Source organism: Seriola dumerili, unplaced genomic scaffold, assembly GCF_002260705.1.
Source record: "Seriola dumerili isolate Sdu_G_001 unplaced genomic scaffold, Sdu_1.0 BDQW01000024.1, whole genome shotgun sequence".
Taxonomy (NCBI): Eukaryota; Metazoa; Chordata; class Actinopteri; order Carangiformes; family Carangidae; genus Seriola; species Seriola dumerili.
Genome location: NW_019174279.1, coordinates 575,191 through 597,020, shown reverse-complemented (window position 1 = coordinate 597,020; position 21,830 = coordinate 575,191). Strand labels below are relative to the sequence as shown.

Below are 21,830 nucleotides of genomic sequence, written 5' to 3'. Positions count from 1 at the left end.
AACATTAATTTCAGTATATTCACAGTAACATTTATGTCAAACCTGTAAGTGGTTTGTCCTCATATTCTCAAACATGCTGTGGCCTCTGTGTCGATGTGACTCCATGCAGGACAGAAACTCCTACAAAGAAAGGAGAGTAACCTGATGGGTGCAAATGAAAAGAGCGGGTTGTACAATCGCTCTTCCTCTAGCTCATATTGTACACACACAACACACATTATGTTCACAGAGATTGTATATTCATAATGGTATTGTTGTTTCCTCATGCAATTACAATGCATTCATACAATTACATCTGTTCTAAATTGCATTCACTGGGCAAAATAAGCTAGTGGCTACAGTGTTACAATAACCCTGTCTGGAAATGTAATCATTTGTTGGTGTGATCTGATTAACATAAACATTAATATCACTGAGCCACGCCACAGTCAAGGGCAAGGTAAGTGTGCATGCGCCTTTATTGTGTGTGAGTGAGTGTGTATGTGTCGATTAAAAGAGAAAAGAAAAAAAAAAAGAAAAGAAAAAAAAAATAGAAAAACCCAAAACAGAGCCGTGTTGACACTGCAGGATGCTCATGTTCAGCAGACACACTGGGATCATATTCTGACTGTTAACTGCTTCATTAAGCCCATCATCACAGCAGTGCTCGCTGAGAGACTAGTGAAACAACATGTGTCCATCCTCACAGCTGACCCAGGAAAGCCATTTAATTGACTGAATGAACATGCAGTAACTCTTTATATCGAGCCTTATTTACAGATGTTAATTCTGTGTTTTGCTCTATAACGCCATGAATGCAATAATTGATTTCAAGTACATTAAAAAGAAAACAACTTCTGTAACGCAAGAGATGCAGAAATTCGACAATTTCAGAAAAAACCCATGCATAAAAGTTGAAAACAAACTTTGACAAGCCCTCTGGAGAATGAAAACTGTTTCTCTAAATGACTGACTGCCTATCCAAATGAGAAGTTGTGCAGAGAAAGAAATAAAGGAGTAATTTGAGGGGAGATTATAGAAATATTACAGACAGAAAAGAGAGTAATAATGAAGTTTGCAAACTAGAGCCGTGTTGTGACAGATAAACAGCAAGTCGGCGTCATCATCTCCTAATTTCATTCCTTCATTTGGCCAAACATAAGTAATATATAGCATTAATTACCCTATTTAGCAGATAGGAACCTCATTGGCTTTTTAAATGTTGCATTAAATACATAACTCATCTCTTCCCTCTGCAATTAACATCAGAACATCACACTCATTTCCATTTTAATGACTTCCCAACAATACGCCACCTTTGATGATAAGGCAACATAATGTCAACTTCATTCTGGGCTGGCAGTGAATGTGTAATGAACTTAACGTGATCATTAGTGCTGTTAATTATCTTTCTAATATGAGGACACAGATATGATTATGGAAACTGCATTCGCTGATGAAATAAATCTCTAGAAGGATTGCACTGAAGCTTGACTGAGGACACAGTCTGCCTATCAGTCTCTATATTCTCATTCATTACCTACAGTAGGCTTTAAAATTATTTTTTTGTTCAGTAAAAGTAGATATCTGAGACCCGGAAACTGTGCCCCGTGCTCCGTAGAAATGCATTCCTATGGATCCAGTGACTGAAAAGAGACTCCCCATAAGCTCATGACTTGCCAAATAAAAGGTCATAAGTTGATGATCCAGAAATTAATTAATGGCTCACTTGTTTTTTCATGAGGATGAATGGAAAAATGAGCAGACTGGCTGACCATTACTAAAGATTTGAATATCATTTTGTGAACACTCGCTGAATGCTGCAACCTATTCAGAGCAAAGTGGTGCAACACACTGCAGAGAGGGAGCAGGCGAACGTCCCTCCCTCTTCTTCCCTACCTCTCAGATGGAAAAACAATTCATCACCCTCTCTGATAGCCTGTCAAAGACTGATATGATAAAGAATAACATCAAATGAATAATGTTTTCATCAGATTGGTACCACTATAATTGCCAACCCGATTTCTGTAGGCAAGAGACGTGCACAAACAAGAACACACACACGCAGACTCACACACACTTTGTGGGGGTGAGACAGACACACAGACGCGGTAATTTCATGCCTGTGTGCCTGAGTAATATGTCCCCGCTCCCTGCTCCAGATGGCTCGACGTCTTAAGCGTTGTGGGGGAACTAATGATGTGGGCCACGTGTTTCGGGGGGAAAAACAACAATAAACGCGTCTTTAACCTTCAGCAGCAAACAGTGTGTTGTAGTGAGTGTTCCCATGGATAGGCCTAACAGATATCAATTACTATGCCCACTCAGGGGCAATCAGCTGTGATAATCCAAATCCATTTAAAGAAATAATCAAACACCCCCACAGGGCTGGACAGCCCACAGCACAAACACCAGTGACTTTGGGATGAGTGTTTGGGCACAGCGCTCTGGGATGCAGGGTGCACCCGAGAAAAGGTGACACTACACTCCTCAAAGGGAACAACCATCATAAGCACACACATCTCTGTGCCCAAAAGAACCAGAAACACTGAGGTCACATGAGTATTTTATTTACCTCTACTGTTACTGACTCTTTGCCAAGTCTGCCCAAAGCTGAGCGAACAGCACTGCTGATCATATCAAACTTCTTCTGGGAGCTGCTGGCCACCTTCTGCTTCTGAGACTCTAAAACGATATTTTGAAGACAAATAAAATTTAAATGTCGAGAAAATCTTCTCCCACTGCATTTTTAGTATGGTGAGAGCTAACCTCTGTGTAGCTGCCAGGCTTTGTGTGCCGTCTCCTCCCAGAGAGGGCTGATATCAGTCATGCTGATGGACCCTGTTGTGCGTGTTGCTGAGATCTCTATCTTATAGGTCTCTTCAAGCGTGTGTTGCCTCTCCGTCATGACCTTTGACCAGCAGGCTTCCGCCAGGGACACTAGTTCTCTGTCATCTGGAACACCTGCACACACACATTTTTTCTTTCTCAAGTAACCCAGTAAACCTCCACAGACTCCACACTCCATGGCAGGATAACATGATGAATGTAAATAAACCCTCACATACTGGCCCCTCATACCTGTGGTGCTGTCTGCTCTGTTGCTGAGGCATGCAGAGTCTCTGGCTGTAGTAGCAAACAGGTGGAATGAAGTTTTCCTCTTCTGCACTTTTTGCATCAGACATCCAAAACCTTGAGGGTAGCTACAAAAAAAAAAAAAAAAAATGTGATTATGTGAATTAAAAGTGAATCCTAGTTTCCTGGACATGTTATGTGGGTTCTGGATTCACTACTACCTGCCAGATCGTATCAGTAACAGACAATGAAGAAGGCATGTGATGAAGTTCATGTTTGCATTGTAAGTTGCCATGACAACATCCCAGCGTTCCATCCAGGTCTGTAACGCCCTGATGACCCTTTCCTTTTCTTCATGGGAATGACGCGGTTGAGACAGGAAATAAAGCAGGACTTTATTGGTGCATGAGTAGAGGGCTGACACTGTCTTCTCTTTCTGACTTTGGCCTTTCTCCAGAACCTAGAAATATACAGTTTGTTATCTGTTATTTTTCACATTTTCACAATCCAGAGCTCCTATTGATTAAAAGGAACTGTGTCCACGTTGACAATTAAATTATTTTCAACTTCAATTTACAGATTAACATAAATTTTCAGTTTGAATTCAAATGTGAGATTTATGGTGAAAACATTTTATAAGCATCTATATGAAGTGTCTCTATGACCCTGTTCCAACCTGACATTAACAGGCGTCTTCGGTAATTCCATCACAAGTGGGCAGCTCTAAGTATGTGAGTTGTTTTTAGCTAGTTTGACAGGTCCATTGTCGATGTGTTTGTGAGAGAGAGCTAGAGAAAGGGAGTGGGGTAAAGAGGGTTTGAGCAAGGGGTTGCATTGAGCACAGCACAACAATGGAGTATGGCTTTAGCCATTTGAAATGGTAAAATATTTTAGTTTCATTATGAAACTGTGGTGGGACTAATCAGACTGTGGAAAAGGACATCAGTTGAGTAGGTGGTCCTTCAATGTGGCATTCACACTGTTAAAAGAATGTGGCCACATGTGGCCCGGACCACCTCAAAATGAGTGATCGGATCTCAATGCGTCCTCAATGCGTCTTGGGTGTGTTCACGCCTGCACTTGTATGCACACCTGTAAGTTAGAGCTGTCCACATGTGATTGGATCACGGAAGATGGACATTAATACCAGGTCAGAATAGGCCAATGTGTTCATCTCACCACCACAATCTGATCAGCGAGGAAGTTGATCAAACTCTCAGAGTCTCCCAAGAATGTTCCACTGTAAAGTTTCTGCAGCAGAGTCTTACTAAAGAGGACCACGTTCTCCATTAATGTGCCCATCTGTCCTTCAGGCCTCGGATTTGAGCCTGAGGGATACAGTAAAAAGTCATGCGTTCAGATAAGAGAATTTTCTGCATGGACACAGTCAGGCCAGTTACAGCCATGAGGAAGCCATGCATGGAAATTCTACCTTGTGAGTTGAGATGAGTGTTGTTTTCTTCCTCATGGCTGAGCATGTGAATGATGTCCATCATCAACTCCAGCAGCTCAGTGTGGAAAGTCTCCCTCTGTTCCAGCAATGCACCATTAGGGGAGAACTGCAACATTTATATAGTTTATTAGTTAGCAAACAGAATCTAATTACTCTAACTAAATCTAATATGATTTGAAACTGACGAACAACAGAAATGTGATGACTCTTTCTTCTGTTACGTCTGATAGGAAACATCTTTTGTAATATTATCTCAATTGTAGTTGTTAGTGTTGGTGTGTGTGCATCCAGGTTAGTCTTGGCTAGCTGAAACCAACATTACAGGAATCTGTACTTGTTGGCCTGTTGTTTCACTCCATCCTAATGGTGACTAATTTTATCAACAGTACCTTGTCTCTTCCTTATTCAGTAACTGAGCAAAGAGTGGCACCTTCTGGAGACATGAGAGTTTTGCAGTATTGTAGTATAGTGAAGAGCCTTTTCAGTGGGAATGCACTATTGGTAATAATATCTGGAGTATTTATGTGTGTATGTGTATATACAGATATATAGGTGTATGAATTCACCTCCAGCAGCAGAAGAAGGGGATTTGTGTTGGTGTTGGCAGAAACGTTAAGAAGACTGTCCATTAGCAGTATTCGGATGAAGTCGCACACTGGCTTCCTGGTTTGATAATTCCTGAATGTGTCCTCACCTTCACTCATCAGACAGGGCTCACCGACACCCTGAAAGAAGTGACCACACCAGTGAATAAAACCAGAGAGAGTAGAACTGTAAAGGTTTCATGAATCCAGAGTAACACACAAACCTCTGAACCGTCCAGAGGGTACACGACTCCAGCGAGTGCATGGAGGAACTCTGGAGATGCCCACAGTGGGTCTCTTGGCCGCAGGTTATGGAGAAGACAAAAGAACTGCATCACACTTGCTGGGAGCTGCCACTCCCATGATGCATCACTGCCTGACATGTGCTTCGTTGGAGGAGCAGGCTGTTAAAACACAAAAGAAAAATGTGTTACACATTATCAAGTTGTGCCAAATATACTGAGAAAATGCAAAGTTATTACATTCTTACCTGAGTAATTATGACTTTGACTAATTCCAGCAGTATCGTAGCAGCTTCAACACAGAGCTGCTGAGCTGGAGTGTTTGCTTGGCTGTCAATCAGTGACTGCAGGTTATCATCCAAATGCACCTGTAGATGACACATTATAAGAACATTATGCCTGGGATGATTCAGACGATCATTTAGAAAAATTTTAAATTACCCACCTTTCTCTCAGCAGTGTGACTGTTTTTTTCCCCCAGCAGCAGAGCAGCCAGGGCTTCATACACCTGAGGCAGGTGAGAATGTCTGAACAGCAGCTCCTGCAGAACATCAAAGCCTCGACATGTGGTGGTGAGGCACTCATAAGACCAAGAATGGGCTCGCAGGTTGTCTGGTGACAAGGCAAGAAAACAATGATAGAAGACACTCAAAATATTCTAATAGTTTTAAATGACTGTGAATTTATGACATTCAATAAGACTGAAAAAGTAAGACTAAAAGTATTATTTAAATATTAAATAAAACCAAAATATAAATATAACTTATATAATTAGGTGTAGAATATCTAACTATATAAAAATAACCCCAATTTGATTCCAATGAAAGAGGCAAAATGACAACATTGAATTATTTCCCTGCTTCACTGTGACAAATTATTCAGTTTTACCCATGACAGCAACAGGCTCCTCCATGCCTTCAATAAGTGTTCCAGGGACCACCCCCTCTCTGAAGCTGCTCTGCTGGTCTGGACTGGACAGAAAGTACGTAAGCAGGACGAGACCCAGTTTCAAGGTAGAAGGGTGAAGGTGGGGCTGAAGGAAGAGCAGGAACCAATCACTGCCCAAGGAATCAAACACTGCCTTCTGCTGACTAGTGGGGAATAAGAACATGACAGACTAATTCAGTTAATGCTCCTGTCATGACATTATGGCACATGAGATACTGGGCAAATATGTAGACAGCAACAGATGTTACTCACTCTTTGATTAGAAGGCTGTCTGAGTTGAAGATTTCACAAAGCACTAGTAACAGCTGGTTGCGGATAAAGATGAGACTGGCTGGACCAGAACTCTGAGCTACAGCACAGAGTGGACATGTCTGGGTCAGTACCGGTAAAAACTTGTGTCATCCATGAGACATGGAAAGTACTGTATAAGTGGTGTTTGTGTGTTATATGTTGTACCTGGTGCATCCTGGGAAAGATCACTTTCAGATATCTCCTTGCCTTCAGTCATGTCACTAAGAGGAGGGAGCGTGTAGATGAGAAAGAGCCCAAGTCTGACCAAAGAAAAGGACATATTTTAAATACACAGCTATACATAAAAAAATGATAAATCTGATATCTTTATGTGTAAACTGTATGACAGGAGCACACACAGAGTGTATTCCCAGTACCTGCTCATGTCCAGAGGGGTGAAGTGAGCTTTCAGGAGAGATGTGATGACGCAGGAAATTATCTTCACCTTCCGAAAGGTCACAGCAGGATCCGAAAGCTCGAATAGCAGCTTTGGTAGCAGACCTACAGTGTGCATGACCTCTGCATTCCTGCTGTCACTGTTGAGGACACAGAGAGAAAAAACAGACAGAGCACCAATATCAATCCCAATCTGTTCCCACAGACAGATAATCTAATTCAGCAATCCATGCACATGTTTAGTCATGCTCTTCTCTTCAGCCTCTGTGACTGATTCTGTTCAACATTCCCTCGACTATTTCTGTTGCACATTTCTGTGATATTGATGCCAGGCTGCTGCAGATGTTGACAGAACAGCCGATAAAGTTTGTCATCAGTCCTGAACAAGAGCCTCTTTATTGTGTTACGCAACCTGTTGGTCATGTAAGTTAATAGCAAATTAGATTAAAGCTACAACATAGTGGTGCGGTCGCACGCTGATAGCTGTGGAAATTACCTCGAGGATTTCAAGATTTCAGCAATGTGGTTCAGAACTGAAAGGTCCAGATTTTCTGATGTGTTCTGCCACACCTGAAAACACAGTACAATGATAGAGCAACAAAATTGTAACAATTAGCTTCCAGACGCAATTAAAAACTTTCCAAATTAATACTGGTTGGACACAAAAATGATCCATTCTCTGCATGCACTGAATGTTATGGATGCTCACCTCCAGGTCACACAGCAGATCTTGAAAAGCAGGTATGTTCTGTAGGCAACCAGATCCAGAGCTCAGCTCCACTGAACTTGAGAGATGCAGAACCAACTGAAGAGTTCTGTAGGTGACCAGACTTCTCTTCATCTTCAGCAGGAAAGCTAGCAGCTACAGGGAGAGCATATTACACACAAGAACAGGCCACAGTAAGGTAATAGATTTTGATGGTTGTTTACACATAATGTGTAGCTACTCCAATGATTTCAAACATGATCCAACAGACCTTGTATCCGTTGATGCGGTTCATTTCCTGCTGCATGGCAGAGTTGGTCTCCAGCACAGAAAGAAGAACTTTAACAGCTGCATACAAAGAGCTATCATCTGGAGCCATTGCAGCTAAACTGAGAACAACTGCAGGCCCACCAACATACAGGAAACCGTGGGATGCACTGCTGGGAGTGAATGTACGCACACCTAGAAGGAAGAGGCTGTGAGCTTAGTAAAAGTGCCTGCAAGAATCTACTAAAGCAGAAATAAACTTTTGAAAACAGTACTTCATTTACCAAAATGTCCAACCAGCGCTGCTCCTATGGTGCGAGATGTACCACTCAGGTGTTGGCTGATGTTTCGAGCAAGGAACACGGGAGTGGACTGATCCCGAGATGTTATGCCCATCTGTAATTAGAAACAATGATTGCTACTCTGTGTAAAAACAACAAACACATAGTTTCAAGGTGCAACCTTACCTCTTTAGCAATCAGTCTGCAGTCCACCTCATTGTAATCCTCTCTGATCTGCACAACTGTTGTTAATGTAGAAATTGCTGGGTTGATGCCAAATGAAATCCTCTCCTCAGGAACCAGCCTGAGAGGGAGAGCCTCAGAATCTGGATTATGGCCTGGACACAAACAGAGAGGCAAGAAAACATAGTTGGTGAACTAGAATTTAGGCTAAACAAGGTCCAACCTGTCACCATAACCATGTAATTAATTTTATTAATTAGAAAATATTTATATATGTCAATATGTATTCCTTCCCATGAGCTGTTAAGGTATTAAGTTGTTGGAGTTGTTCTGCAGTATATACTGTGCTTCTATATGGAAGCACATTATCTGTTTTACAGAGAAAATCGATCATGCATGCAATGAGCACCATGGAAACATAATTTGTTGCATGCCATTGCATGGGTGAAACAAAAAAAAGATTTTAAAAAAATCTCTGATCAAAATTACATTCATTAAGAATCTAAAGAGAAATGTTATCTTATTCTAGGGTCACATGTTTCTGAAAAAAACACAACCGATTCAGATTCAGTGTGCATAACTGGACAAGACTCTTATCCAGGGTGACCTACTGGAGGTAGACAAAAGACATTCTGTCGAAATCCTGTGAAATTCTTGCACAAGATCTTGTGACTCACCTATGTTGCGCAGAGCCTGGAAGTTGCCTTGGTATGCAGTGCCTTTTGTGTATATGACACCCACTGCCTCAGGACTCAAAGCCTCTTCAAACAGGTAAGAAGGACCCACTCGCCACACTAGAGCAGCGTGCTCCTTCCAGAGAGCTGGCGTTCCTATCAGTCCATACACGTCAATCACAGCTGTGGGGTCCATGGAGACATACTGACCAGGGAATGGCTTAATGTACCTCATCTAACAGAAAATGCACAGGCATGATTTTTTCCATTTATGAAAGTGTCTATGATACATTGATATTTAAATGCCATGTTGGACCTGGAATCAGTTTAATCATCAGCCTCTCTTTTCTTGTCATACCTTTCCGGTCCCCAGTGCCTTGCCGTTGAAGTAGGCTGAGGTCACACAGCTCTTCTTCACGTCTTTGGCCATCACCACAGCCAGATGGTGCCACTGACCTGGGACCAGTATGCTGGAGCAACGGAGTCTCAGTGATGTAGGCAGAGAAGTGGGAGTAGAAACTTCTGGCTCCATCATATCTGTTAAAACAGACATGGAGAAACACAATCAGTCAATCAGCATGCGGTATAAACTAATCATGTAACTATTCTGCAGGACCACTTTAAACACAGCTGGTAAGAAAGAGCTGACAGATGATAAGAAAAGCTAGAAAGTTGAACAAGTTCCTTTAATTTCTTGACAATCAATAACTGTTATGTAAAGTTCATCAAGAGCAAATACTGACCAAACTGTTATTGCTCTTACCCAGGTATGCTAATGCCTCCTCCTCTGTGGAGATAACCAGGCAGCCGTCATAGGCTGAGAAGGAGATTGACAGACAGATGTACTGTTGTTCAGTCCGAGACATGTGGCGAACCACTGACAACAGACGGATTGGGTGGGAGTCACAGGCTGAACTGAACCTGTTGATCTGGAACCAGCAAGAAAACGAGAGACCAGCTGTGGGGGGAAATCCCCTGCAGTCTAAAACATAAAAGGAAGATGATTAGACATTTATTCAAATTTATTAACACATTCATTATCAAACATTTAGATTCATCACTTACCTTTTCCAATTCCACCTGTTGAGATTGAATCAGCAGTCACTCCTTTCACTGTAGCCAGAGAGGGCAGGAAAAGGCAGCTGGGAAGCATACCGTCACATGCCAGTAAATTAATGAATGTGTGAATAACTGATGTTCTTACATTACATGTACAATAATACTCTGTTGATAAGCTAAAGCATCTTTTTTCACTATTATATACATCCATTTTTTTATTCTTTACTGTTACTTGGTGCTGCAACAATAGGTTTTATCACTACTCTAACTGGGACTGCAGGACTACACAGAGAACCAAAAAAACAGGGACTCACCCATATCCGCTCTCACTCATGTCAAACTCTACAAAAGCAGGTGAGGAGGAGACCCGGTGTGGTCTGAAGGTGCGCGGTGATGTCATGGACACCAGACTGATAATCTGATGGGCAGGGACTGCAGAACCAACAGAGGATTCACTGCAAGTTGTGGACTGTAACAAACTGAAGGTCCTCTTCAGTGTCTTCACTTTAGATTCCGATGAGGGATCTGCCTCTGTACTATGACCTGATTTAGATAATACCAAAATCAAATTAGCGATCTGCTGATTTTTGGGTATGAAAGACCAAATTAAACATCAAGTGAATTCAGTAAAAGAAGCATGCAGGAAACAACATAAGAATAGTCATTGTCACAAAACAAATATATACCATTTGATACAGGAGCTGGCTGTGGTTTTGTTGCTGTTTTGTCTACCAAGCACATAAGAGGGTTTCCCAAACACAGGAACTTTCTGAGAAAGAAAAAGGACAGCTCAAATACAGATTCTCATTTGCACAAATATTCAGAAAAGATTTTAAATGCAAACAAATTTCTTCATCTGCATTGCACTATATAAATGCATGTGTCTGACCTGAAGTCTGAGTGTGTGATGGCCTGGGAGGAGAGCTTTTCCAAGATCCGTGTAATTGGTAGATGTAACGGGTGGTTTGGAGACAGCAACATGCTCTGACAGTGGGCCAGGAGTGTGGAGACCAGCCCCCCCTCACACATTATCTGGCGGTTTCGCTCAGGTTTGACCATGGCCTGGACATGGTGTGCCAGGGAGAACTGGACCTCCATGGACAGCTGGGAAAGATGGAAAGAAATTTGTCTCATACTGGAGTCCTACCATGTATTAAATAGTATGTAACATTAGGGACTGTAACATGTTCAGTCAAGAGAGGTACCTGTGAGTCTTTAGGAGTAAACACTGCTGGAAGGAGAGTCATTATAATTCGGATTGCTCCTGGATGAAGAATAATATGATCGCAGGTGAACCTACTGTGGGCCAAGCCAAAAGCACAAAACAAAGAAAAATATGGGTTGATACTTAAAGATAACATATAGACTCTCCTTATATTTAAATTTGAATGTAGAGAAAAACCACATTATAGGAGTCTTCAACAACCTCCAAATGGTTAGAAATATCCACCTGTAATGAGACTCTGTGCAGACCGTAGAAATAGTTGATGCTGTGCTTCTGGATCTTCCCTGTGTGTCCACAACTGACTGTGGGCTTGATCCCAAGTGGACAGGAGGGGACCCTGAATGCACTCCTTCATGCCCTGCTGGTCCATTTTGTTTCTCTTTATCTACATCATACACATCATCAGGCTCAAGTCCCAAGTTTAACTCCTGAGGAGAGTAGGCCCCAGTGGCGAACTGGTCGAGATAGGACAGCAGCCTTATACATGTCCGAAGAGTGACAGGCAGACTGGGCTGCGGTGTGGTGGAGGGAGAGGAGGGAGTTTCAGTGGCCTCTGCTAACTCAACAAACTGGTGGAAGCTCTTTCCAGGAGACTGGCTGTCCCCTGCAGCCTTGGGACAGGAGGTTTCCTCTCCATTCCACCTCTCTTTCTCAGGACTTTCAGCGTGGAAGCAGCCCAGCTGGAGCAGAGCCTCTGCCAGCCTTTCGTAAAAGCCACCAGTCTCAAAATGGTGTGCATTTACTGTGTGAAGATGCACAGCCAAGGCCAGGATGTGAAGAGCGAGGAGCAGGAGGTCCAGCAGCTGCTGATGCCCCAACGACTTCCAAACTTCTCCCTGTGGAGGGTCAGACAGAGCTCCCTCCATGTCGATCACCAGAGACAGTAGTCCGGTGAAGCCTCCTGCTCTCCTGAAGGCTTCCCAGCTGTTGGGGCTCTCCAGCACCTTCAGCACAGACTGAAACACAGAAGGGACAAGCCAGATAGACCACTTGGACAGTTAACATGTGGGATCACCAAATACACTTAAACATAATCATACATGTGACAAAGCAGATTCTGTTTAAAATACTTTAGAAAGAATGCATTTTGATAGACACTAAGCTTGGCTCGAAGTCTCAGCTTTTAAAAGCGTCTCCCTCGTCAATTAAAACAATGTCATGAAAAATAGATGAAACATATAGATATATCATAAATCATTTCTGGTAACTAGTTTTTGGAGGTGAACAAAATCAAATTAGGTTTATTCAATTTAAAGAGCTAATCCATCAGGTAGGTAATGTGTGAGACAGAACGCAGAGGGAAATGTGATTAACTGAAACTGGAGTAATCACAATGGCTCTCAACACTTGCCAACCCAGGTTGTACCCAATCTGATTGCCACTTGCTTTAACCATGTTAGCACAAAGCGCGCGCACACGCACACACCAATTCATGCATGCACAAACAAGCACTCTCAAACACTCACACACATTGAACACACACGATATCTGCAAGTAAGTGCTCCTCTTGCTCCCATCTATAAAAACGGACACATACAGTAGGTGTGTAATTTAGTTAGGCTTAATCACATCTCTGTCCCATTCACTGATCTGATAGAGGTTGCAATCTTCATAGTGCCACAGCACAAGGCTGCTGGCCTAATCAAATTGGTCCAGAGTTAACAGCTAAACCTGTTTTAGCAAATCAATCTGCATTTGTCTATAATGTAATCGGGGTCCCACATGCTAAGAAAATAAATTCACTAGCTTATTATGTTTTAAGTGCATTACAATTTGTTATGATTTGATGTAGAGTGGAGACTACATTCACTATATATCTGGAAGTGTGTTTGGTGTTGTCAATGACACAAGTACCTGCAAAAGGTCCCACTTCAACCCAAGCTCCTGCTGTGTTGAGGAGCAGAGGGCTCCTATGGCTGTACTCATGAACTCCTCGGGGTTAATCTCAGCTAGCTGCTCCAAAATGCTCAGAGTGGGACCTCGATACTGATCCTTATCCAAGAAGATCTTTATGTAGGGAACCATACCAAGGTCTCGCACTGAAACTGGAGTATACACACAAAATTAGCCTTAAATATGTAAAAGAAACACAAAATGATTCCAGATGGTGACAGTGTAGGGAATTTAACAAAAAAAAAATGGACATGAAAAGAAGTGAATGTGTATACCTGTGTTTTTTATCGAACGTAAAGTAAGAGTTGACACAACTTGAAGCATACAGGTAGTGAGCAGCCTCTCACTTTCTTCTACACATTGCAGGTCCTGGGGATCTAAAGAGCACAAGTACTTCAGATGCAAATTACACAGTAAACATAGAAGGTGAAAAGTGGTTTTGAATGTGAAATGTGGCTGCTGAGTCACACCTGCAGGTCAAGGACAAATGTCCACATGCATTAAATGTAAAAATGCACTGAATCAGGACTGAGTTTGCTGCTCAGGTTCGCTGTAATGACATGCTGTTCTGCAAACAATCACTCTTTGCACAATCGTGATTACATCAGAAGCTGAAGAAATAAATATGTTGGTTCATACTTATTTCAGAGGAAGAAACAACTCCAGCCTTCCTGAGAATCTTAGCTCTCCTCCGGAGTTCCCCAAGCAGCAGCTCCAGAAGACCCCAGTCACTCAACACCTCAGCCAGCATACCACTGTGCACAGTCATCCTACAGAGAACAGAAGATCGATTTTATTCAGCATACATCAAGGAAAAAATGGGTACAAACAAAGCACTGCAATTTCAGGAAATACTGTATGGATCTTGATGTGAAAAAAACATATTAATATTAATATGTTAATGGTGTTGAGATCTATGACTTTGTACAGTTTGGTGCAAATCCAGATAATAATCTAGATCCAGATAATAATCTGGATCTGACAGAAGTGTAGGATTGTTTGGCCTTGGCAGAGGTATGCGCTTTACTAGTTCAAATAGAAATACGCTGTATTTATACCTAAACTTGACAACTCCATCCTGTCTTACCTTTCCTGTGTGTATTTGTCTCAATGATCAGACTAACCAAGCTGTTGCAGTACCAATGGGAGAAGGTTATGTTTTTGGCTATTTCCCATTTAAACTAGCTTTATGAGTGTCAGCTGACAGGAAAACAACAAATTCCGACTAATATCAGAGGATTGATTCAGGACAAAGCAGCAGTATCCTGAACATGTGAGTAATATCTTACCAACTCGCACTGCTCACCTGTGAAAACACTTAAGAGCCACCACTCCAAACTCTATCCCCGCCACCCCTCCAGCCAGTGTCCCAGCCCAAATCTGCTTCAGCACATTAAGCAGTGCACGCAGGGTCTCATGGGGGATGTAGTTCAACTTAAATACCACCTGTAGGGAAAACCCAGCATTTAATCAGACCTTGTATGCATGTTGTATCAAAGACCAAACAAGCACAGGGAGTTTACTGTACACATTAGAAGTTGTACCATCTCTAGAAGCGTAAAGAATAGTTTTTGGACAGGTGCTGGTTTACGCGACACACAGGCAGCCACCTGAGCCACCGACTGGACAGTCCACTCCAAGAGGAAGAAATTGGCTGGATCCCTCTCCCATATTGTCTGCAGGGTTCGAAGAAGCTGGCAGCACAGCAGAGAATCCTGGGAATGCAGCAAGGAGGCCTGAAGCAGGTGGAAGGCCTGCAGGTTCTTTACTGCTAAGCCTGGAGACAAAGGAACATTAGATGATGGCGAAAAAAAGTCTGAGTATACTTAACTTGTTAAAGGAGGTTTCAGCCCATTGAAACAAGTCAGATTGAAAAGAATACAGTCTGCATATTTGATTATCTTAACTTTTTGAAGTGGGAGAGAACGTATCCTGGTACTAGTCTGTCACAGACAGTTCTGCAAAACACTATCAGCCTGAGGTCAATTTAGCTAAAAGATGTTTTGAATGTAATGCTCGATTTATCTGATTTTACTACGGCAAGAAGAAGGAAAAGGAAACTCAATAAATCACAAACAACCTTTAACACACAGCACATGCTGAATCCCAGAAGCCAATTGAGTTATAAATACATAGACAGATTGAACAAACAACATAACATGCATGAAAGCAAAAGAAAAGTAAGATAATCTGCCTTGATAGGGTTTGTTTGGTGTACTGTCAAAATATTAAGAAAAGGTCTTAGATTTGGGAGCCAAAACACACTTGTGTTTGTTGTAAATAAATATATACCTGGTTAGTAATAGGATTCATTTTCACATTTAATCAAAATTGCATCAGAATAAAATCAGATAAACACAAAGCAGTCCCTGAACACTCTGCTGAAAAGAGATCTACTCCTCGATTTGATTGATGTGTCCTGATTGTGTGTGTCTGTGTGTATGTTTGAATGGGTATGTGTGTGTTTATTATGGACACTCTATTTATGAGTGTTGGATGGAGGTGTGTGTGCATCTATGATAGATGGCTAGTTGCTGTAGGCCAGTGTTGAAAGGATGTGGGGCATCCTAACAGAGTTAGAGGGGAAGCCTCCACTTCATCATCCCAGACATAATCACCTCAGCTTCCCGTTAACCTGAGGGGTGTTGTGCACTGCAGTGGGGTAGCGGTGGGGGAGTAGGAAGCCAGGGTATGTGGTGAATCAGGGAAAGGGGAAAGTGGGTGGTGCAATTTGGATGGGTTATATCAGGGCAAAAGTGCAAAGGAGTTATGAACAGTGTGGTCATTTGGGGGCGACCCCCCCCCCCCCTTTACGCCTACCTTTGCTGAGCTATGCAAGTGATAATAATTAGATAGTTTGGAGTATGCATTTAGAGGGGATTGTTCCGACTTTATCCTCATGATACAATCAGCCATTAGAGTTAATTAGGGAGTGGTGCCCAGAGAATAACAATGCAGAACTTTTGTTGAAGACTTGACCTACCTTTGGTGAGTGGTGGATCAAACTTAAAGCTTGGAGGCTGGGGGTTGGTCACACAAAGAGCCACTTTCAGTTCAGTTTTTCCCAGCAGGGTGAAAGACGCAATGAGAGCCAGCAACTCCTCCACGGGCTGAAACTGATCCACGGACACACCCTCCTCACAGCTTATGATGGTATAATGATATGAGACAAGAAAAAAAAGGGTAAGTTAAATGAAGAGCAGAGCGAAATAAAGATTTCTCTGTACTGAATCTAAGAGCAGAAAATTACACATGTGAAATATTTTGATGTCTTTTCTAGGATGACCTATTTACTACTAATCCTAAAATCACATAGTTGTTTCATTCTTTGTCAGTTCATGTCCTTTTATCTCACCGTTTCAGGATGTTCTCAAGGGCCTGGTAGCCGTTGTTGGTGTCAAACTCAATGAAGAGGGCTGTATTCAGGGAATAGGTGTCTCTAATGAAGCTAAACACAGCCACAGCCACCTCAGCTAGCAGCGGTCCTGAGACGTCAGCACTGATGTGCAGCAGGTTCTGGATGCAGATACGCACACAGTTCTTACCTAATGCGGGAAAGGCAGTGTTATTGTTAAGTGAGGTCATAGAGCACAGTCAACACACAGTTGACCCAGTTTTCAGTTCAAGAAATGACCGCTTAAGAACAACGATATATTCAATGTGAATGATACAGCAAAGAGCTATTGTCATGTGAGCAAAATATCCTGCAGGAAAATACAGATAATGATGTCCGAAACAAATCAAAGTAAACTTGTGTACAAGTTTATTTGAGGGACTCATCTGTGCTGATGGACACATCATGTGAAACATACTTGCAGTGCGTCTGTTGTTGGGCTGTGCGGTCATGTGTCACTGTATAATCAACTCATTACAGGAATAAAAATATCTGGCAGCACAAATAACTTCCCAAACAAAATCTAATTATTCACTTTGTGTGTAGCCTGTTTCTGTTTTTCTGATTTGTCCTTATGTGTTCAGTGTCATTGGTGGAATAGAATCTAATACAGAAAGAAGAACCATTAAACAACTATGAGCTTAACAGAAATGTGACTTGTCTCAATAGATTTGAGTTACCTCACCTAGCAAGCTCGGGACGGTGTTGCTTGTCGCTACGGCAGAGATTGCCTTGAGGACACGAGAGGCCTGGTGCCTCCAGGAAGCGCTAGTCTGATCCCATAGTGATGTGAGGCCAATGATAAGACACTGCAGTTCCTGGGTTTCCACCATTCGCTCCGCATTGACTGGCTGCCTACAGAGCTGAAGGAGAACCTGGAAAAGGGCAGGGGGAAGAAATGGAAGGTGAAACCAAAACATAATGGAAAAGAATAAAAGCAGCACAGAGCATAGACAGGTAGAACATGATGAAAAATGTAAAGAGTAAACTGAGGCTATTGCTTCAACTGACCTGTGTTAGTGGCTCCTGAAAGGTCTCTTCTATCGCCCTGTTCTCCTTTTTAGCTGGAAGGCAGACTAGCAGGTACAGACATTTCACCAAAGCAGCAGGGAGCCCTGGGTTTATATAGGAGAATATATCCTACAAACACACACACACACACACACACACAAAAGATGACAATCTAAAGTAAAATGTAGGAAAAAAAAAATATTTTCAGAAGATATTTACAGGTATGGTACTTATAATAACAATAACCCATATTGTCCCAGTTTTGGGAATTCTGATGCATTTTGAAGGTATGTGTGGATTTATCAATATGGTGTATATCATCTATTTCACTGTCCAATGCCAGTCAAGGACTTAACATAAATAATGGCAATTACCCCATAAATGACTCCCATCAAATACTGTATAAAAAGGTTGTTAATTAAACAGCATTGATCAGCTGAAAGTGTAGCACTATCAGTTTAACTCTGAAAATTCACTTCATTTTAAAAGTAACTGTTAATTATCACTCACTGAGTTGTCAGCTGTCAGCAGTAAAAGGGACTTTAACAGCAGCCATCCTGGACTTTCTCCTACTTCACATTTTGTGTCCTCGTCCAGCCTCTGAAAGAACAGCACCACCTCTTCACGAGCCGCCTCTGAAAACACAAAGGACTTAACGTTTACTGAGCCATGACCCCTGAAGACTAAGGGTCATACACAAAGACAAAATATACAGCAAGACTGCTACATACTATAGCTGCTTCTCTTCACCATCTACTGCTGCAGAAATCATTGAAATCTAACTCCATAAGTCAGTCAAGTACTCAAATAGAGAGCGACATGCATATCTGAAAAGGTTGTGGGTAACGATGTGTTCTCATAAAGGGTTTCATTTCTATTTTTGGCAGGTACAAATTTTTGGGCTACACAACAGCTGTCAAACTGTTAAATTATTTTAATATGACAGTAGTATGTACATAAAAAGACCTGCTGAGCCTACATTTGAGAAAGAAAAGTCACACCTTTGTTTATTTAAGTAGTATGAAATATCTACTTCAGGCACCATCTAACACCTTATCAAACTTTCACCCATACCAGAGCTTCATCAAAAACAACCCCAGAAGTATCTATTTCCCTAAAAACTGAGTAAGACTCTTGCTGCATTCTCTAAAAAAAACTCTTTTGCACACAAACATACAGAGCAAGACAGGAGAGAGACAACTGACAGAAAATCAGCCTCTTGAAGCATCCCAGCGTCAAGAAATGAACTGTGTATGAGGTGTTTCCACTTTTCTGTGAACACACTGCATGTACTTTGGCTTTCCATTTTTGATAAAATGGTAGAGGTGACATTTACAACATGAAACAATTTAGTGGAAAAAAACCCACAGTACACTGAAAAAGCAGAAGTAGACAAATGAGGTAGAAAGTCCCTATACCTGGAAATAACTGTGCAGTACATGCTGATATGAGCGGTTGTTTGTACCTGCAGGCCTTTCTGCCAGTCTGTTGTGGATGTTATGGATCACAGTGTCAGCGGTGAGCGCTGCAAGCCCCTTTACGTCCAAGTCTTCAAGTCTGGCACCATCCTCACAGACCTGGGATCAGAGGGGAGAATGTCCATTTTACAGAGATACTGAAGAGCAATAAAACAACTGTTCTGAAAGGTTTAATACAGATGTTGACACCGATGTTGAAAAACTATACACATACTGACAAGTATTGTCATCTCAAGTATTGAGTTATATGGAGGTGTTTTTGCTCACCCAATTTACCTATATCACTGAGAGTATTAAGGGGAAATATAACCTTTATTAAAGTAGAATTTATTATTAAACTGATAAGAGGTTTTAGGACTTTACCCATTATATGCTGTATCTGTACATTATGATATTCAGTGAAGCAACATTAACACATTATAGTTGGATCTCAAGTGCTTTTGCTAATGCGCTACAGTATAAATAATGGAGGGCAGTACGTACTATATGCTCTTTTCAGTTCCATAAGAGGATATCGCATTTCACTGAGTTTGCTATTCTTAAGTGAAGCCCTGAGTTCTGGTCAAATCTCTGGTCATGAGGCTTATCCGTATACACACACACACACACACAACCCCACACAAACCAAAGAGCGATTACGTCTGCAGCTGTAAGCCTGATCAATGGTGTTACTTACACACACACACACACACACACACACACACACAGATCAGTTAAGGAATTTTCACAGAGTGTGTGCATGGGCAAAAAAACAATGGGAGGTATCTTCATAAGTGTGACGCAATTGAGGCACTGAGAGTGAGAAACTCCACTTCTTTCAATTAATCAAAGTGAGGCCTGAAGCTATGGATGTGAAGCACTTTTCCATTTCATGTGACAGAGCAGTAAACTGTATTGTTTTACCAAGAGACACATTCATTCAAAGGACAGTGCAGTAGTGGGATCAGCTGAGGCCCAAACATCTGACTGCCAACTCATGTTGTTTTAATTGTTCATTCAAGCAGTCTGGAACAGTGTTTGAAATCAGGGAGCCCTAAGGCATCCATTTAACCTTTTCAATGTTTGGTAATAATTAGAAATGTGGCCCCACTTTAAATTCTCCTGCCATGATCCATTAATGATTCTCCAGTTGACAGTCTCCATTTGTTTAAAGAGTTTTACAATAGAAAAACTTCCACTTCAATCATAATAGAAAATAAATAACTCCCTTGGTTGACTGATGAACTGTAAAATATATCTCTGAAAATGATAAATGAAAGAACAATTAGAAATAAATAGGCCCACATTCTCGTCCCGCAGGTCCATACCTGTATGTAGAGAGGTAGGACTTTGACCAGATGTTGCTTTCTCTGCTCTAGAAGATCATGGTCAGTTCTGTGGTCAGAGCTTGAGTATGTGTGAATTCCCAGCTCCACTAGTTGTTTTCTGAGCACTTGTGGGAGTTGAGGATTCCTACAAGAGCCCTCTACTTTCAGCTCCTTCAACTCCACAGAGACAGGTAGCTCCCCTGAAGCACTCAGCTCTCCGGTTTCCTTATTGATCCTCTCCCCTTTAGCAGTCTGGTCCTGGAGGGGGAAACAAAGAGTGTGTGAAAAGTGAGAAATCCTCAAACTGTTACATCTTTTTTTTTGGATATCCTGAGTTGACCTAATATTCAAAATATCTTTTAATCATATTTCCTCAATCTCCAACCAAACCCTCAGCCCTCCTCCCCCACCTGCTGAGCACACTGTCTACTTTGAGAAATCACCAGATAGAAGAAAAGACCACTGTCATGTGCCACTCTCATTAACTAGTTATCAACCTCTGCAAGGGATTCGTATAGTATAATTGATGGCCAATTTTCAGTAATTGGAAGAATATAATGCCATTAAATGCCATCTTTGAAAGCTGAAACCACAAATGTTGAACACTTTTTAAGCTTCAAACCCTCCACTGCATGGACTATATTTACCTCTTTTATACCATCTAGTCATATCATTTCCTTTTCTCCAGTGCAGTGTTTAGTCACCAACAGTAATTGTGCAACAGTTTGCTAAAAATAAACAGTCCCGTCCCAAGTACAGGAAATTTGGATATTAAAACAATTGAATGTATAAGACAATTTGAGGTTCACTATGCAAAAGATTGAGAATCGGGATGTTTTGTTCTTACAAAATCAAATAAATGTCAAGTCAAGCATTAGTCAAGTCACCTTTATTTGAAGCACATGTTAAAAAACAACATAATACTAAGGCAATCAAATCAGAATAAATCAAAAAACAGTGTCAAAGGTATAGAAAATGAATACCCATCAAGTGGATCCAAACGTGAAAGAACAAAAATGTGTTTTAAGCCTGTATTTAAAGGAATCAATGGACATGGCAGATTTGATAGAGAGGGCCATGTTGTTCCACAGTCTAGGGGTTGCAACAGCAAAGGCTCGGTCAGTCCTAAACTTAGATATACAATGCGGTAAAGCCAGGCGCCCCAGGTGAGATGACCTGATGGACCTGGGAGCCGAATATGGGATTAAAAGGTCATATAGGACCTTAAAAACAAGGAGTAGGGTCTTGAAATCAATCCTGAAACGCACTGGAACCCAGTGATCTTCAGAGGCCTGAACAGGGTTAATATGGTCTCTCTTCCTGGTGCCCATCAGGAGTCTGGCAGTGGCGTTTTGGAACAAATTGGAGGAGGGATAGGGACAAT

General features: G+C 41.7%; 1 protein-coding gene across 1 annotated transcript in view; it reads right to left on the bottom strand.

The window, feature by feature from the left end:
• The window catches only part of wdfy4 (WDFY family member 4), a 38,997-nt gene that overhangs the window by 16,210 nt on the left and 957 nt on the right, over positions 1-21,830 (bottom strand). Inside the window, exons 2-42 of the mRNA XM_022762533.1 lie at positions 20,447-20,704; positions 19,127-19,238; positions 18,172-18,296; positions 17,662-17,790; positions 17,336-17,525; positions 16,612-16,801; positions 16,240-16,400; positions 14,801-15,033; positions 14,563-14,702; positions 13,896-14,026; positions 13,532-13,633; positions 13,218-13,408; positions 11,589-12,319; positions 11,344-11,437; positions 11,028-11,242; positions 10,825-10,907; positions 10,453-10,681; positions 10,145-10,221; positions 9,843-10,061; positions 9,438-9,616; positions 9,083-9,314; positions 8,409-8,560; positions 8,226-8,337; positions 7,946-8,136; positions 7,678-7,830; positions 7,465-7,538; positions 6,950-7,108; positions 6,738-6,832; positions 6,534-6,630; positions 6,222-6,424; positions 5,779-5,945; positions 5,582-5,701; positions 5,316-5,495; positions 5,074-5,232; positions 4,487-4,613; positions 4,234-4,382; positions 3,276-3,514; positions 3,061-3,182; positions 2,749-2,943; positions 2,555-2,664; positions 43-120 (exon numbers count right to left, since the gene is read on the bottom strand). Coding sequence (XP_022618254.1) covers positions 43-120; positions 2,555-2,664; positions 2,749-2,943; positions 3,061-3,182; positions 3,276-3,514; positions 4,234-4,382; positions 4,487-4,613; positions 5,074-5,232; positions 5,316-5,495; positions 5,582-5,701; positions 5,779-5,945; positions 6,222-6,424; positions 6,534-6,630; positions 6,738-6,832; positions 6,950-7,108; positions 7,465-7,538; positions 7,678-7,830; positions 7,946-8,136; positions 8,226-8,337; positions 8,409-8,560; positions 9,083-9,314; positions 9,438-9,616; positions 9,843-10,061; positions 10,145-10,221; positions 10,453-10,681; positions 10,825-10,907; positions 11,028-11,242; positions 11,344-11,437; positions 11,589-12,319; positions 13,218-13,408; positions 13,532-13,633; positions 13,896-14,026; positions 14,563-14,702; positions 14,801-15,033; positions 16,240-16,400; positions 16,612-16,801; positions 17,336-17,525; positions 17,662-17,790; positions 18,172-18,296; positions 19,127-19,238; positions 20,447-20,704 — 6,903 coding nt within the window. The remainder of the gene's footprint in view (positions 1-42; positions 121-2,554; positions 2,665-2,748; positions 2,944-3,060; positions 3,183-3,275; positions 3,515-4,233; positions 4,383-4,486; positions 4,614-5,073; positions 5,233-5,315; positions 5,496-5,581; positions 5,702-5,778; positions 5,946-6,221; positions 6,425-6,533; positions 6,631-6,737; positions 6,833-6,949; positions 7,109-7,464; positions 7,539-7,677; positions 7,831-7,945; positions 8,137-8,225; positions 8,338-8,408; positions 8,561-9,082; positions 9,315-9,437; positions 9,617-9,842; positions 10,062-10,144; positions 10,222-10,452; positions 10,682-10,824; positions 10,908-11,027; positions 11,243-11,343; positions 11,438-11,588; positions 12,320-13,217; positions 13,409-13,531; positions 13,634-13,895; positions 14,027-14,562; positions 14,703-14,800; positions 15,034-16,239; positions 16,401-16,611; positions 16,802-17,335; positions 17,526-17,661; positions 17,791-18,171; positions 18,297-19,126; positions 19,239-20,446; positions 20,705-21,830) is intronic.